At 35.1% G+C, this 19,145-nt stretch overlaps 1 protein-coding gene across 1 annotated transcript; it reads right to left on the reverse strand.

Moving 5' to 3' along the window:
• Window positions 1-1,244: 1,244 nt before the first annotated feature.
• Window positions 1,245-17,565, reverse strand: Dlx (distal-less homeobox). The gene is given in 3 exon segments (NM_001129810.1): window positions 1,245-2,694; window positions 10,327-10,526; window positions 16,748-17,565. Coding segments are annotated over 3 exon segments (1,230 nt in total). The 5' UTR covers window positions 17,079-17,565; the 3' UTR covers window positions 1,245-1,995.
• Between the last annotated feature and the right edge of the window lie 1,580 nt (window positions 17,566-19,145).

Raw genomic sequence — 19,145 nt, forward strand, 5'->3', positions numbered from 1 at the left:
ATAAAACCAGTTTACTTGCTATTGTAAGAAAAGTAACTTTTTGTTGTTGTCTTTACAAGACAGGAATATGCTTAATTTGGTATTTATTAAATCTGTCTTGAGGTGAACTCTACTCTTGTATGGCAATCGTTACTCCGTGAGCCAATGAGATGTCTCTATATAGGCAACACTTAGAAATAATATTTTAACATTATCAGATTTCATGTGATCAATTCGTTGGGGGAATACCCCCCCCCTCCCTAAAATCTTCTTGCTCATAAATCAACATCTGATATAACTGCTTTCCGTTTTTATGAAAAAATACAAAAATGCTTAGGTGGGAAATGACATATGAAATTTTTTAGGTATAAGATATACGGCATGCGTTATAAACAGTCATGTTAGCATCCGAATATATTATACAGTATACTAGTTTTACAGAGAAAAAAATAAAATCGCCCACTGTCTTAAACAAAATAATGACGGGCTTTTTTTCGATGGTCCCCAATTTTAGGATTAGCGCATTGTCTTCATTGTGTTTAAGAACAAAGCATGAGGTCTTCGAACTCCGTTCCATTATCTTGATGAGGATATTGTTCATCGGCTTGAAAAAATAATCGAAGTAAAGCGATGCTCATATACTTTGTACTTTCATAGAGAGTCAGAACATTATGAAATTGTAAAAATATATGTTACTTTACTCAATCATCTTACGTAATAGTAAAGACCCAAAGATGTTATGTGCAGTATGAAATGTTATCTACAACGATATTCATAAAGTTGGACTTTTAAAGCCTGTTTTTATGAAATGATTATTAAAGTGTAGTTTATTCTTGATATAAAAAGTTTATATCATATCAGAACTTTGTGTTTATCAATCTTAAAAGTCAGAAATTGATCAATAAAATTCTGAGAAGCTTAAGACTTCCTCCATTCATAATACATCATATCGTCACAATCATTTCATGAAAAAGGTAAGAAAAAAAAATGATCTCAATTTTATGTTTAAATTGTTTCAGCATAAAATTGGTACACATTGAATTACAGTTACATCAAAGTTTTAATTTTTTTCCTTAAGTTAATTTTTACGCAATAATTAAATGCAGTCGTTTTATTCCAAGGCAATTTCTATAAAAAATTTGTGTCTTTATGAAGCTGAGAAGAGATATGCCTTTGAGAGATTGTTATAGAAGAACGTGCTTAGACATTGTATCTAAGACTTATGATGAAAAGATCTCAAGATACGAAGTGTCATATCGAGAACTGGTCTGGAATAATTGCAATAAAAAAATCAATAAACAGGCGACAGAACATGATTGAACACATTTACAATGTACAATTCTTTCGTATCATTAACAAACGTAATACATATTATACGAAATTCTGAAGGAACATTTTTCATGAATCACCGTTTCATTTGTAAAGTAATAAATCCAACATTTACAGAATAAAATACTTCTTTACACACATAAAAAGAAGAAAGATGTCTCTCTGAGATAACTTGCGCGGCTATTCCGTAACATTTAGTTCTCAAATATAATACCAACAAAATAACAAAAAATGGTATAATGCGTATACTTTCTAGTATTTATTTTAATGCATGATATCTCTTTATCGCCGGTATCACACACTGTTTTATATAACACGTTATTGATATCAAATCAAATATGTTTCACACCCTGTGATATATCAAGTGTACTGTTTAATAATATCTACCATTTTAAAAATCATTTCTCAGTTGCAAGAGGTAACGTGTAAAGCCAATACAATTATATCAGTTTGCAGTCAAAATAAAGTCAAGCTGTTTGATGAAATTTTATGTGCGTCTTTGCATAGTGAGGCAATATATCGGTGGTATCATAAAGTGTCCATTATTAGTGCAAATACAACTGTTGTTTGACAAATTGCACAGTTTTAGTTTAAGACACACAATTTAAAATGCTTATCATCACTGTGAAAATAGAATGTCTTAGACCATATTTGTCCTCATGGTTGTGCAATGTAGCAAAAATGGCGTTATATATGCGGCGCCATAGGGGCCACGCCCTGGTATTGCGTACGTGGATCTAAGTCTTGCCCGTACCAGCTAGGGTACTGGGGGTGAGGGTGGTGGTGATGATGATGCGAATAAGGGTGGGGTGTAGACGAATTTTGGGACGTATGAGAGGGATAATAATTATCTCTCGTAGGGATAGACATGTCCATTCCCGGATGACCACCATTTCCGACGCTAATGACATTCCCCGCAATGCTGCTGCCGCTGCTACGGCCCGAGTCGGCGGCCTCCCACCGGACCGCTGACGGCATGCTCGCCGAAACACCGGGGGGACTGAGTGGATGATTCATGGTCATGTGATGCTGTTGATTGAGATGGTGCGGTGCACGCTGTGCGGCTTGAGCGAGCGGTGGGGAGGCTTTGTGCATGTCAACTTGCCCCATGGGCGTGGGCGGCTGATGCTGGTGTTGTGCCGCTTCTGGTGCCTGTGGCGGCTGAGGCAGTTGTGGTTGCTGAGGTTGTTGTTGCTGTTGCCTAGGGTGTGGCGTTGTAGGGGGTGTCTGGACATCGTGTTGCTGGTGTTGCGTCTGACTGGGAGCCTCTGGGTTCATCTCTGGATGTGAGGAGTTATTATTATTGTTGTTGTTGTTGTTGGATTGGTTCTGCTGTTTCAATATCTTTTTATATTTCGATCGCCGATTTTGAAACCATATCTTCACCTGAGAGAATAGATGAGAAGAGACGAAAACAAATTTATTGATGGTGTTAATATCGTAATGACCATATTTTACCTATTTAAAAAATCATTCCTAATACCACCGCATTGTTGAGGTAAAAGTAAATATTAATTAACAATTATTGGTAACAAGTGTTAAACCATAAGAAAATATTTTAGCGGTTATTATTGAGTTTTGTTTTAAAAATAAATATTGTATAAGATAAAAACCTTTTAATGAAAAAAGTATGTGACAAACATGGTTCATTAAAATATACAAAATAATGTCCGCTTAAAATAAAATAGTATTACAAAGCGTCTCTTATTATAGTGTATATTTATCGTATTTATGAATGGATTTTGCAATCCATTTAAAACCAAAAACAATACACATTTTTACATAAGTTGCAAACTTAAAACAAAAATCTTCACATGAGGCATACACGTTATCGGAAGCAGACAAGAAAATTGTTTACATCATTTTATACAGATAAGAACCCTTGTTTTCAAGTTTATAACACGTGTAACAAACAAGTGGCGTTAAAAAGAATCGGCTGTCATTCATATCAGATTAATGTAGGAACCAACATTAATTTTACAAACGTTGCAAAAACGAGGCAAAGCGAATGCGATAGTTATTAATGTTGTACAGACGAAGAGAAGCCAAAATCATCGGATGAAAAATGGTCACTGGCCATAACCACATGGGTAGTAACAGTGACAGCCTTTTATGCCTTTGCAAGGCATAACAATATCTTCATTAGTGATTCATATAGAGTAAGTCACTTTCATGCTATCAAAATCATGGGGAAATAATTACAACATCGGCGAGAGGTAGGTTGAAATATCAACAAAATGTCAGCGATGGGAGTTTGAAATTCTAGTAATAAATTAAACGTTTTTCTGACTCTTAACATTTCTACCAATTAATTCACATAAAGTTTGAGTATCGCACTTTTTGATGACGATATTTTGTTTCCCAAATAGATTTGTGTAAGGGTACACAAACTTTTAAAAAATGTTATGAAGGAAATCTCATTTGTCAAGAAGTAAAAACAAACAATTTCCATTTGCCTTCCATCTGCACAAACTCAATAACAATACGCGGTTATTTTTTATCAGCAGTGCACTATAATGGTAAAAACCCTTTGTAAGAACTCATGCCGACATTTTCAAACAATATAACTATTCTTGACTTTGGTTTAACTCGTTGGACACGGTTTCGCTTTGGGATAACACGCAATTCTCATCAAGAATCTAGTCTGATTGATCTATAACTTAGTATCCAAAGGGTTAATGATCATTTGCTGGATTATCACCTAAAACTTGAAGCCAATGTGATATACGTAGCCGGCCATATCAACTCATTATGTACTTATAAAACCGTTACAGCTTCTCCTGAAATGGTTTATATTGGATAGCACTAATCCTGGAAAAGTTGGTATACTGGGCCCTATTTCACAAAGCTTTTTATCAACAATAACTGCCACAGATCTGTGACAAATCTACTCACAGCAAATAAAATGCAAGGATTTCAGTAGCTTATAACAATTATCGTATCGTGCTACAGATAACAAGTTTTGTGAAACAGGGCCCAGGTATTTTCAATATTCATTAGCTAGGGTGGAGCAAACAAGGAGAATTAGGTTGAAAGTATTCTCGTAAAATGAGCAAATCTGCAGGAAATGATGATTAAGCTTGATTGATCTTCCAAAGCAACCATTTTGGGCTGAAATCCGGATGTCTTACACTTTCATTGATGTTAAACGGAGGAAACAACTCAAGTGTGCTGCCTGAATCCCTATATACAAGAAGCAATTTGGTTAAGATAGCAGGTTTAACGTCTCTTTTTGTTGGTTGTAATTTTCACGAAGAACAACACCCTTTAAAGGTCCCTGACTTATCATTAACCAAACTGTCCGCTTTCCAATTTTAGTTTTGTCTGATTTATATTTGACGGTGCAACGAAATACCATTGCAACTGCATGGAAATCCAACATAATATGATGTTATTATTAATTTTACACTTATGAATAAGATGATAATTAAATTACATATGCGTGGGTAAATTAATGAAAAAACTATTCGCAACATTCGTGTTGTAACACTATTGGTCTTCGTATTGCATTGGGAAGTTATTCTGAAACATAATTATAAGCTTTCAAACAACATAGGACGAGTGAAGTTCATTGGCAAAAAATGTATCTTATATTAGATTCTTAGGATCTCTGGATCTTAGCGCTTGACTTTTGGAATAAAAATAAATCTGCCTTTAAGTTTGATGTCAAAGACCGCCAAACGAATAGAGCATGGAATAATAAGAAGAAGAACGCAACATGCGAGCAACGGTGCATGATTAATACGAAAATTAGCCTCATCCGAAAACAAAACAATGCTTTTCAATCATCAACAATTGAATAGATTCTTTGTCGCCTGATTACCACAAAGAGGTTAGACTTTCTTAGTTTTCTCTCGAAGTTAATTGTAAGACTGTAATGATAGGACCGAAGTCGGGTAAATGTGCTACAATTTTCGTCTGCAATGATCTGTTGACGTGCATGTAGGTATAGTTGTAGGACACATTATCTCATTAAATGAACAAATCATGCGAGACTTTACAGGTTTAATCAAAGCCCAATATCATCAAATCAATATTGTATTTGTGTAAGGAATGGGTAAGTATGTAATGAGACGAGAATGATGGACAGACCGAGACGAGAATGTTATTTATAAGACGGTCCGAATTTAGAAGAAATCCATTCTATGCTCACATTAGGTACAGGGTTGATGGACGAGTACGACATAGGAGTTACTTGACACTGGAATATACTGTGTAAGGGAAAATGAAGTTTTGGAGAGCTATTTTACAAGATGGAAATTTAAGGGTAAGAATATCAGTGACAACTATACGTATATAATCTTGTATATTAATGAGATACAGGAACTATCAATTATTCATCTATTAAACATAATAAAATAAATACGTTGTTTTGCATGAATTGGTTTAATTTGTTTTATAAGGGCTTTTCCCCTTCAACTTTAGATATTATTTTAAAAATAAGATTTGATACAAAATATGAATTGTTATATAGTAATCAACCTTTGCAGGTAATATGCAGGTATTCTACACTGTACTCTCATGTAAAATATTTTTGAAAAAGCGTTTTTGTCAAACTTATAAATGATTGTTTTAATCGTACTATAAATGATAAAAATTAGTTGATTGCTAATAAAGTCAATGCATGATTCTTATTCAAACATTGATATAACATTACATTGGAAAGATTAAAACACAATGATGTTCTTTCCTCTCTAACAAAAAAAAATAACATCAACAAACACATTGAGGCGATGAACTGCACTTTTATAATTTTCAAATCTATATGAATATTTTTTTCAGTGCTTTGGTTGGTGTGTGTGCGCGCGTGTGCAAGTGTCTGTGGGGTTATAATACAAGCCATAGTATTTGAGAAGATGGTTGTGCTAATAATTAATGTTCAATAGTTTTCTTATCCTTAAACCGAGCTAAACATGTGCGTACATCTCAGATCCATTCGTAATCTTTATCCATAGTGAGTTCTTCTTTCGAGAAAAAAATATATTTGTTGAACAATTTGTTGACAATAAGTTAGCAATCGGTAAAACGTGATTCAATGTCTAGATTATTATCTTCTTCTCCTCAATCATCCTTTTATTTGAAAAACTTTTATACATGTATACGATATTCATGAACTATCAGTAGACTGATACAACTATTCTAAACCTCGTCGCATCCAATTACCACAGCCTAAGGCTTGTTTGCTCTCTCAATTAGAAGCACAAGTAGAAGTCAAGATGTCGACAAATAAGGGCTTAACTTCTTCGATCATGATTCAGAAAACGAAATGGAGGATAATTTCATCTGTCGATTTAGTCACCCCACAATATCATTTTCACAATTATTCCAAAACTATTATCATACTCTCTATTGATTCCCCAAATTTGTATAAAAACCCTCGTGCTTGGTTATTCCTTGATTTTGGTATTGCTGGAATGCCACAATTAAATCGGAAAGAATGTCACTATATAATTTTTTTTTTGGGGGGGGGGGGGGGGGGTTGAGCACGAAGCAATTTTGTCAATCTATTGAATTTATAACACATTTATCAAGTGCGGGTAATAAATGGGTGCCTCTGTTCTACCAATGATTTGGCTCCTGGTTCTACCGGTCATCAATGGGACCTTGATTCCTCGCAGTGAAACGCTAGTGTTATCATTTCACAGAGGTCATTAGTTTGCTACCTTGTTCGTTGTGATGTCGAGAAATGAGTAAATTAGCGGCAGCATGAATTGTTACCCCTTCACCCCCTCAGGGCCCAGTAACTCATAAGTCCGCGTTAAATACGATTAATTGGTCGGCAAGTGATTGTCAAATTGAAAATGAGGATTGGTTTTATTAGCTACGTTGTGTTTATACACCGATTGGGTGAGGCTTGGACGCGGGTCGTGGGGAACAACTATGGAACAATTTGGTGCAAGGTCAGGCTGCATTGTGGCGCGTAATAAGCAAAAACCAATGTTGTTTCAAAGAGTTATCGCCAGCAGCAAGCTACGTTCAAACAGTGGTATGGCTATTTCACTCGAAGGTAACACAACCATCGATGAAGCAAATGGACCGAGTTTGTCAATATTTTAGCCACAAGGAATTGGTTCTACGTTTATATCTACGTCACCCCGGGAAAGGCTTGTATGGCAATCCCAAGCGCACACAAGTTCCATGTTTTATTTTTGGTCAGCCACAATGTGAACTAATAATGCTCTCACCACCATAACAACACAACTAACTCCCATTCAGGAGAATGTAACAGCTTCTTTTCATTCCTCGAATTGCCTCTAGTAATTCTCATCACAAAAAGAAAGGCTAACAATGTGGTAAGAATTTCATTTGCTGTTATCAACACACCAAAAAAGATTCCTTTTTTATCCGAGTTGCCCTTTGGAAGAAACCCATCAGTAAACCAAATAGGAATACAGAAAGAAGAAAGAAACAAGAAAGGGGGAAAAGGAAATGTTTGTGAAAGCCTTTTCCCCGCCAATTGATATCTATTGCATTTTCGACTCAGACACCTTTTCTATTCATGATAATCTTTGTGATCACTGCTGCTCCTTTCATCGGCAGCGCAGAATAATCATGGCTGACTCTCGGAGCAAATCCTCGTTTAATTAATCCATTGGCAAATATATCAGATTCACGGGGATGAATAAAAGGTATCATTCATTCCGCGTGAAGACGGGATTATCGATGACATGGTTTCCTACCTCGAAAAAAAGGAAAGAAAGGAAGAAGAAAAAAATCTCACGGCGTCTAGATTTTCTAAGGTGTCGAAATGATTAAAAAGCAAATAAAGGCTGGGAATGCCAATTTATGTCTGGTTTGTTCCATTATGTCTAAATTTGTCATGCAAATAGGCACGCATTTGCTTTATTACTCTTCCTTTACTCTAAATTATATATTAACATTTTTAAATTCTGGCTTTGATTTATAGTCATTTTCATACGAACATATCGGAGGAGTTTGCTCCTTTTTTAGTTGATATAGTTGACGTGTGTATTCATAATGAGGGAAATGATACACGTGAGAAACAATTAAAATGTCTGATTGCGACATTAACTTTCAATGTATTTGATGGCGTATTTTCTTTTAACTCTTGTCAGTTTACCACACAAATTTCCCATCCAACCAGGATAAGTAATTTCGTATCAAACAATTGTTGTCACAGATTGGAAACTGCTAATTAACACAATATACTATGTGGAACCTCTTTTGAAATAACATTTAAAACTAAATGGTATTAATTGATATGCTGATGCATATCCGGTATTTGTTTTCCTCAGAGGGTGTCCTCGAAATCATGATGTTAACTGAGTTCATTCCACCAGAGAAAAATGCCCCCAAAAGAAAAAATTATGGCCCGTGCTTTGCCTCGCTTGACCAGGCCCCTCATACATGAAGGTTGACCAACACCATAGACCACTGTCACGCTTAAGTTGTTTTCAAGCAGTGAATGCAACTGGTATAAAACCCCCTCAATAAACTCCCTATTCTCCTAGCTTTCAATGGGCATCAAGGGTAGGGTAATTAACGCGGAACGTATGACATTGGCTCAGAAAGCGTGTATTATCTCCACTCGGACATCATGTCTCCTTCCACATGTATCACTCAACAGCTTCAGTCTCACTCCACCCTACGCTTTCAATGCCAAATCAATGAATTTTCCCTTCCTTTTGATTATAAGGGTATAGCATACATAGAATCACTAATAATATGCCGCCATAATGGCGGGCTAATAATTATGTGTTGTTCATGTACCCTGAATGGGGTATCCAAAACTTCCGCTCCATGCACCAAAGACATTGAGAGAAATCAATTACAAATAAGACAAGATCTTAATCTCGACAGGTCAAAGTCAGATTACGAGACGTTCCTTGTCTGCACGAGTCAGTAGCCTGCATTAGGGTCCGACTGACTTTACGTGTCGTTTATTTAAGGGAAGCTAGTGTACGTTGGCTAATTAACTCTTTACATCGGACCCATTAAGCTAGATAATGCATGCAGATGATTCTCTTTCACGGTATAAGGTTTCACTCATTTGGGTGTTTTATTTACTCTTACCATTTAATCAGGTCGTTATCCACTTGTGTGGATGCTTATTTGGTCACACACGGAGATAACTGAGATGAGTTTTAGCGATGAATTCATCATGGACATCCAAATAACTAAGTTTGAAAAGTAAGGGAAATCTACAATTTAGAAGTAGTTCCCCAGGAGGATCCAAGTAATGTACCCCATAGCTTTAAAAAGAAAAATCTCTATGAAAGTTTTTACTTTCATTGTGTACACTGCCAGCTTCATTAACAATGTTTTTTCTAGGCAGAAACTGCACGGTAAATGTGGAATTCACTTCTGAATGAAAAACGCCTATAAATTAAAACAACAACAACAACAACAACAAAATTGTAATACGACAACAAACGTAGCTCGTCTTTAATTGATTTGTACTATTTTTTTTTTAACCTTTAGCATTATGAAAGTGCTGTATCTGTCAGCTTTCGAACACATTTATTTCCCTCAAATTGATATTCCGTTAATTATTATACTGTTGTTCATTTGGCTAGAATATTTTATTTCTTTTGATAATCATTGGATAGTAAACAACATCTACATATTAATTATAGTCACCAATTTTATTATATGTCATATTATGTGTGTATGTGTGTGTGTGTGTGTGTGGGGGGGGGGGGTTGTGGGGTGTGGGTGAGGATGTGTGTGTGTGTGTGTGTGTCTGTGAAGGGGGAGGGGGGGCTAAGTCTGCCGACACGAAATGAAATATTTTTTGCAGGAAAGAACAACAAATAATTGGTCCTCAAATTTGAAAAACTATAGACAAGATCGTAAATCTTTAAATGACAAATTTAGCCGTGGCGACATAGTGGCGTTGTCGACATAAACTGTGAATGGAGTGCAGAAAAGGGTGTCGCACATGCACCCACTCTCCTCTGATGGTGATATCTATAGGCTTGAAATAAAAGTAATTATAAAAACGGACATCAGTCGTGCACAAAGATGATAAAAATGTTAATGGCCTTTGTATCTTACCTGAGTTTGAGTGAGTCCAAGTGATGCTGCTAGCTCGGCTCGTTCCGGCAAGGCAAGGTATTGAGTCTGATGAAACCTTTGGTTGAGCTGTTGGAGTTGTAAGCTGGTATAGATGGTTCTAGGTTTCCTTAGTTTCTTGCCTCTTAGACTCAGTTTGGTCTCAATTGAAGTATCACTGTCATTTTTATGATCTAGCAATCCTGCAAGAATGAATGAGAACATTGAAAAAACATTTTTAGAGAATATTTGATGGTTCCCATAACTTTATTTCGTAATTGGTTTCTGTTTGAGAATTCGGAGTTGTAAACTGGTAAAGCTAATTTGAGGGTTGTGGTGTCAGTTCTTTCCCCTTTTCAACTCAGTTTCATTTCAATAGATGTCTTTCTATCATGCTTTATCATTAAAAAAAAATCCATATTTTTTATTGAATATAATCTCATTCTCAATAGGGTGCTCATACTTATAAAAGGGAATCTACAATTTACAAGCTGAGCTTTTTACTGGATCCCCCCATATTTTACTACAAATATATGTGTCTAATCTTAGTGTATGTATTTCGATACCTATCAAATAAACAGTTCTTTTCATTCTTAATGTTTATTGCTTTTGATTTATGTAAAGAATGTGAAAGTAAAATATGAAATAAAACTAAACTGAAACTGAAACTGAAATATTGAAAAGATATTGATATGCTTTTGAGCCAATATTTAATGAATTATATAATGCATGCCTTGATTTCGGATTTTGTATTTTATTTGTTACCATATTGATGTTAGACACAAAATGCATGCTCTTGTAGAACTAGATGGTATGCTTATCGGTCGCGAAAGATGGACTAATTTACATTTAATTGGGAGCAATTGAGGGAGTAATAGATACTCAAGTGTCATCTTTGACTATCGCATCCCGTCTCTCTCTCTCTCTCTCACTGATCTTATCAATGTGGCGGATTGTAGCTTTATCATGCGTCACAGGGTCAATAGCAAAATTATAACCATATTAAAAAGTCCTTCTCGTCCCATTTTTACAGCTTTTCATGTGTCATTTTTATTACTATTTTTCTTGTTTTTTATCAGATGGATGGCAGGTGGTGCGCACTTTGGATTGCCATCTCCAACTAAAACATGGGGATAGAGTTACGATTAAACCGTCCAATGAAAGATTTAATCGAGCGATGTTTCGACTGAGAGATAAGGTGAATGGAAGGCAGACGATGAGGGGGCATCTAGACAGGGTAATAATTGGAATGAAATGAAATGAAAAGGGTATCGGGTTACAAATAGAATCATAATTACTGCTGAATCAATGCTATTATGCTATATACACTAGTGCAACGACCGGGGACGTTGACTCCTCACCCAAATTCCATGATTGTGGGTTCGATAAGGCTTGAGAGTGTCTCTAAAAGAAAGGAGTTGAAAATTACCCGTGGGCTTTGTTTTCGCGATATCTGCCGGATAAGACAAGAAAGTCTCTTTAGAAATGATGACGACTGGTGAAGATGTTCAGGGGCTCGATAACTTCATAAAGACAGAAAGGGGGAAGGGAGACCGTAATCTCGTTAGAAGAGGATCAATGATTGTATCTGTATACTCAAGCTATTAGCAAGCCTATTTAACCCTCTATTTTCCAGATCCCGCTGTTTGTTCAATTTCAAAGACCAAGTTGCGCTCTGAAGAGATCAATGAAGCTAATCGGGTTTCGTCGATACTTTCTCTCGCGGTCGCCTCTTTGCATTTTACCCGCACCGCGGCATAAATAAAATGAATAGCTAACGTCGTTGAAAGCAACTCAAGTCTAGTATATGTTATTGCATAGCTTTTCTTTTAGATTTAAGAAAATTCATTAAATGAATCATTGATATAATTTATTTATTTACTGCAATTAAATGACAACTTACAGGGTTGTATGTACAAGTGGTTTCGTTTGGATTTCAAGTAACTCCATTAATTTCCCCCAAATCTTTGAGAGTGATAATTTGGATATTTATTTGTGAATGGTAAAATACAAAAGCTGTCAGTTGTAATATGTGCTTGATTGTGATTTATGTTAGACTGCTTCTGTACTACGTTCTACAATCTAAATCGTTGAAAATGATGACATGAACTACTGCAATTTAATAAAGTATGATGTATCTTATTTCTGCTTAGTCACTTTCTATCGCCCAGATAATGATGTCTTATTATACTCTTTAAATCACCTTGTTTTTTTATCATAAGGTTGCGAGTTTTTGAATAGTTAAATAAACTATTGCAATATGTAAACAAATATAATTAAACAAAATGGGGAAACAAGTTATATTTTGTTCAAAGCAAGACAGAGCAATTGAATAGTGACTTATCAAAACACAATAATGAGATTAACAAATAGGCATATAATTCTCAAAAAACTAAACTGAGAGTTAAAATGTTTCAGCGGTATAAAACAGAACATTGTGATTTACTGATAAATGTTAAATCGTGTTTTATCTTGAATTAATGTTTACCGTCCTACATTTCTCTTTGAATAATAAGGTAACATTTCTATCTTGTTTTTGTTAATGTAAACTTTTATTTGTAATTTTGTACAATACCAAACCTCTAACAGAGAAACTCTGTTTGAAAGAAAAAACTGAAAAGAAAACTATTAATATGAAAGCTGCTTTGGAAATCTATTTTTTCATTAATGAGACATTGTTCTAGAAACAAAAACGCCGAATCCGCAGTAAGACTGACTTCTATGTTAACTTATCCGAGTCATACATTATAAACAAAGTAAGCTGTTGATTACAAGGTTCACATTGCTAATTATAGCCTAGGACATTGGGATATGATGCGGCTGAGTTGACTTGAGCTAATGAACAAACAAGGGTATTCTATTCGAATAATCAATGGATCATCGGTTAGTAGAGACAATGAGAGAGAGAGAGAGAGAGAGAGACAGACAGAGAGAGAGAGAGAGAGAGAGAGAGGCGGGGTAGAAGGCTCGGTGGTGACGGGGTGGACGGGAGTACATTGTTCTCCCTCGACGAGTGTCACTACCGTGTTACAATTATTGTTAAGACATGCGTGAGGTGAATACACATAATTATGTGTTAGGGATTGAAATGTCCCCGTCTGGAAAATGATCACGATTTTTTAAAAATAATGAGTCAAACGAACGAACAAGAGAGAGAGAGAGAGAGAGACAAAAATCTCAAGTTTGCGAGCAAATTTTTTTATTTCATAGTATACTAATTCAAATAAAAGAAATTCAAATGATTTGCTCATGTATAAATTATTGGAATGTTTGAAGGTAAAATGGAAAATATTGATTTCATTCAAAGATTTCTTTAAAAAGTAAACATTCGAAAAGAACCTGAAGGTAGGTTAAGACTTTTCCGACTACATGAATTATCCTGAAATTAACTTTATTATTAAAAACGAAATATCACATGAGTAGGCCTATACAATTTCTTAAATTATTTTAGATTAATGGTACTTTCGGAACTTTCAGATATTTAAACCACATTGGTTTCATTTGTTCGATTTATAGACCCTACCAATACTAAAAGCGATGACAAACGGAAAGTATTGCTGATACAAACCATAGTCGAATATGTACAAAAATCAGTAAATACACAAAAGACGCACTATACGAACACAATCTTAATTTTATTCTAATCTAAAATATTTAAAATATATGACATTTACCACTACAAACTGATGTATATTGAAAATATGACTTAATGCACTAGAAAAGGGAATATGTATCGAATCTTGTTTGGGAGAACTGAGGTATTTTGCTCTCATATGAGAGGTTTCGGGTTCGATCTTCGCTTGGTGCTTACATTCTTGGACAAGGCGTTTTGCCCACATGTGTCCCTCCCCACCAGGTTTTATGGGTACCTGGCAATGCTGGAGTAATAATAATGACAGGACAACCGGAAGATCAGTAGTAATACTCATGTGACTACCCCGGGTAAATAAGACTCAATTACTACTTTTATTAATTATTAAGTCATTAAAAAAAAACCTATTGATGTTACCAGATATAAATGTAATCATTTCAATTTAATGATAAAACGGAACCATATTCACTAGTACATGTAATTAAATATGATGTATGAGATTGTGTGTATGTACAGAACGTTTACCAACATGATATGTTAATATGCCTGCTCCTTTTCCTGCAGTTGCTGCTGCTACTACAGATACTACTACTAATACCACTAGTGCTACTAATACCACTTCTACTGCTACTACAAGTACTACTATTAGTACTACCACCAATGTAATTTTTCATCATTATCAAAATGTAATTAAAAAAAAATAGGTCATTTCTATGCATGGAATACTATTAACAAGATGTTCTGAAAAATTAATCTTTTCATTTGGCAAATGTTTGTATTGTTTGAAACAAATTAGCTACAATAATCTTTAAGCACTTCAACGATTTCCCACTATTACTGTTTCTACCTATTTTACTTCTATAATACATAATTGAAATATTTATTAATAGATTCGTTTGTATTTAGTTCTTATCTCGTTTCTTACCTAATTCATGGATTGCTGAAATGATCATGCAGGAGTTATATGACATGCAAATTGAAATGAGTCCTATCGAAATATTTGATATTTGAAGTTCTTTTTCTTTTTCTTTATTTTTTGAATGGTTAGTTTGTCTACATTAATATGTAATTCATAATTATTGTTTGTTGCAGAGATGAATGCAGATGTGAATGAATACGAATGGATGCTAATATATGCGAGTAATATAGTCTAATCTTTAATAATTTTGCTTCATATTAATACTACATCTGTGTCACTTTAAATTTAAAAAATCAAATCGTCAAATTTAGGAAAAATGACGAAATCACGTTTGAAAGGATTTTTTTATTCACCCTTTTACAAAAAAAAATTCTTAAAAGTGACATGAAAATCATATCAAGTGAGTTTCAAACGTTTCAAAATATCATTTTTGGGGTTAGAATTTAGCATAATTTGATGATTTTTATTTTATGTTCATGACTAGTGACATAAAAAAACACTACATTGTGTGGTCGTTACACTACAATCTTGGGGTGTCTTTCTGACTAGGTGGATGTATATAATCGTCAAGTAAATCACTTTATAAGTAAAACGAGGTCTTAAACAGAATTACTTGGAAGTCTTTCGAAATGGATCTCTACTGTGTTTCAACAAAGTGTCAAACAGCAAATCACAATTTCTCTATAGGAAGAAATGAAATATGTACTATTTGTTACCAAAGCCGGATTGAAATGATGGATTTATGACGATGTTGTGTTAACGTGTATAAAGAAAAACACATTTCTATAGGTCGCTACGTTAACATCGTTAGTCAATATTTGTCGTTTTTATCGCTATCTACTCAACTTTCTCAACTTTCTCAGATTTAACATGTACGTGATGTATATTTGAATCTTCGACCAACTTTAAAATTAGAAGGCAAGCTTTCATAAACTTCTGTAGACTTTCTCAGACCAGGTAATTGGCATACTTGCCTTCTACACTTTTTAAAGGTTAGTTGAGGCTCAAATTACAGGTTATGATTACCCCCACCAATCACAGATTTCTGTATCATATTTGAGTCTTTAGGATGATACTTTTCGATAACAGGTTAAATGGAATTGATAGCAAGGAGTTGCATGATCATTTATGATATCATTATTGATGATTACGTGGCACACATTTTGTTTAAGAAGTTGTTTTCACAACTCTTGAAAGTTTCGAGGCTATCCCTCTCATAGAATAAAAAGGAAATATACTTGATCACTGTCTTTTTAATAAACTTGTTAATGTTTATTTGATTATCATAATGATTTCAGAACATGCCTTGATGAAATTTACAAACTTTTGCATTCGTAATTATATTAAGAGACCCTAAAGATTCGTACGTTTTGTTACTTTTTCTTAACTTTCAAATGAGACATATTACAGTTTAGCGACAAACTGTACCAAATCCAAATAGATTGACCAAGAAAATTGTATTTTGGTTAGACCCTTTAGAATATCTTATGAAGGGTCATTATGAGAATAATAGCGGATATTATGTGACTCATTGAGCTGTAACCCTGGTATTTTACCGAAGTAAATGCATTACAATGGTCTTAATATTTCATGCATAAGGTCAAAGTCATGGAAGTTTTGAACGGTAATGAGGTGAAATAATTATATTTGCATAGGGTCTCAATTTAGCCACAGTGATATTCGTAATTCTTCATGCATGAGATGAAAGGCATTGACGTTTTGGACGTGAATGATGTGAAAAAGTTGTTATTATTTGTTTAGGATCTAGCCACAATAATCGTCTTACTAGTGAGGAGTGATACTTCGGGCATCAATTCGACGTTTTGAATGTTAACCATGGCAACGGCGTAAAATTATTGCATTTGCATGAAATATAGCCACATTTAGCAGACGTTGTTAGCATTGTTTCTCACCTTCTTTCGATGATAATGAGGAGATCTGATCAGAATGGTCGTATATCGGAGGGTGCCCGGCTAGGGAAGAGTTCATAAAGTGATAGCCGTAGTGCCTCGTCTGACTCATCGCACCCATCCCAGTCAGAGACGGGTGACTATCGGCCGCGCTAGCGTTCGTCATGGGTCTCCTCGTCGCAGCGCTGTAAGGCATTGGGCGGGGGTAGTGGGACGGCGCCCCCGTGCCGGTGGCGTGGTGGTAGGGCATCGCAGCCTGGTGTTGGATCTCCGTGAAGGCTGACCGAGACGAGATGTGCTGGTAGTCACCATATCCATCTAGCATAGGATTCATCTTTCCAACGTCAAACGAATACATCAAAGCAGGATAGAAAAAACAGGTTGATTAACGAAGAATGGTACGCTTACAATCCTCAAAAACTTGTCATAACCAACGCGACACTGAGATACATTCTAAGAATCCCTCTGGAAATGAACGAAGAATCTGTAACCAAGCAGTAAATGTTCCTCATACACTGTTCATCCTTTCGTTGAACTTTTCTATGATCCTATACTTAATTAACTTAGCAAGCTGTGCATAAATGTTTGTTAACAGTTCGGAACAAACGTTAGAAACAGGCGAAAACTTTTACTAAAAGTGGATAGGAAATATTTGATGAGAATTTGCAAATAAATTCTGACAACTTTATTTATAAAAAAAAAGTGATCCAGGATCTATCATGGATATTAAAAAAAAAAAAACGACCCATAGAAAGAATTGTACTTGGTCTGTTTGCTCCTCAGGCTCTGTCGCAAAAGTCCTCCGATGTAGTTAATATGAGAAAACAAAATGTGGAACAATACTACTCGCAGACTCTCAGAAGCATTAATGTCCTCAAAATACTACTCTTCATCATATTTCGATAGCTTTTGTCCAAAATGCTGATGGTTACGTCATGGCATTAGCATACGTCCGTCGGGCGGAAAATGTGTTTTTTTGTTTCTCGGACACTAGAGGCTTCGTCGCCGCGGCTAGCGATGGTATCAAACCAACGTGAGGCTTTGAAATACTACTGGTACGGCCACCCTCGTCGCGTCACCGAACCCTTTCCACTATACAACCCACTGACAAAAGATTGCATGCGAGGGACTAAGCTGAGAATAGAACTGGTCGAGGCCATAGACAAAGCCGCCTGGACAAGACTGACCACTAGAAGAAAATACCAGCGGCGCCAAAGATGGTCATTCGCCACCCTCGCAGCCTTTCATCACCCTTCTCTCTCAGACTATTTAAACGATATACACACGCTCTTCACAAGAATAAAACTTGTTATCAACAGCACAACGATAAAAGCCACAGTTGAACTGACTTTCACTTTACTTTGCCTTTTATGTTGTAAAAACTCCTAAAGCAATCCACCCCCGTTACTTGTAAAGCGTTTAGCATGGGTGCGTTTGATTGTGTTATTGTGACCAGAATTTGAATTATTTGGTCGAATGACTACTATTATGAGAAAAAATAACGTTAAACGTCGAGATACAAGAGAGCTGGGTTAATCTGTTTTCTTCTTTTTTGTCATTTAGTTAAAATCTAATGGTGTGGCAAATTCAAATCATGAAAAAATACTACACATCCTAATTTTCCCTTGTTCATATACATGCAAGACATTTCCATTGCGTTAAGAATTGTACACGTCCGAAACTAAAGCTTCTTTATTTTATGTAATGTGACTAATGATTGTCAATATTGATTAGAATACACATTTTGGGTTCCATTTTTGAAATAATATTATTTCCATATTTTACGCGATAGTTTGTAAAAAGAGCTCCTTATTATCTTTATCTCTCTCTCTCTCTCTCTCTCTCTCTCTCTCTTTGTGGGGAGTTTTTTCTCTTTCAGAAGTAGTACTGTATTTTTGTTGTTGTTGTTGACATATTATGATATTTCATGTACAAGCATTTATGTATTTTGTTTACTTCAACAGATAAAGCGTTTTTGTAATAAAAAAACCTAACATGAAATGACTAAGTATTTTATTATTATTATTAGTGTTTTAAACGAATAAGGAAATGTATGAAAGAGTTGTTTTGTTTAGCAATTGATGTCAATTAAGAATGATACTTTTGTATTGTATTTTGATTATTCTGAATGTGATTTCAAGTCAGTATGATGTAAATTGCATGACTTTGATTATTATGTACTACATGTACCTCTTGTATTGAGGAAATAAAACACCAATATACAAAAATGAAGGGAAAAAAAAGTTTTTCGCCATATGAAATTTCCCTCATTACATTTTTTTCACTGAGTACAAGTGTTACGAAATATTTATTTAAATTCTTCAGTATGGGGGTGCCATCAATTTATCAATAATCTTTAAAATCATAATCGAGCAAGCTATAACATTCACTGTAGTCCAAT

This window comes from Strongylocentrotus purpuratus, unplaced genomic scaffold (genome assembly GCF_000002235.5).
Source record: "Strongylocentrotus purpuratus isolate Spur 01 unplaced genomic scaffold, Spur_5.0 spur5_scaffold_6, whole genome shotgun sequence".
NCBI lineage: Eukaryota > Metazoa > Echinodermata > Echinoidea > Camarodonta > Strongylocentrotidae > Strongylocentrotus > Strongylocentrotus purpuratus.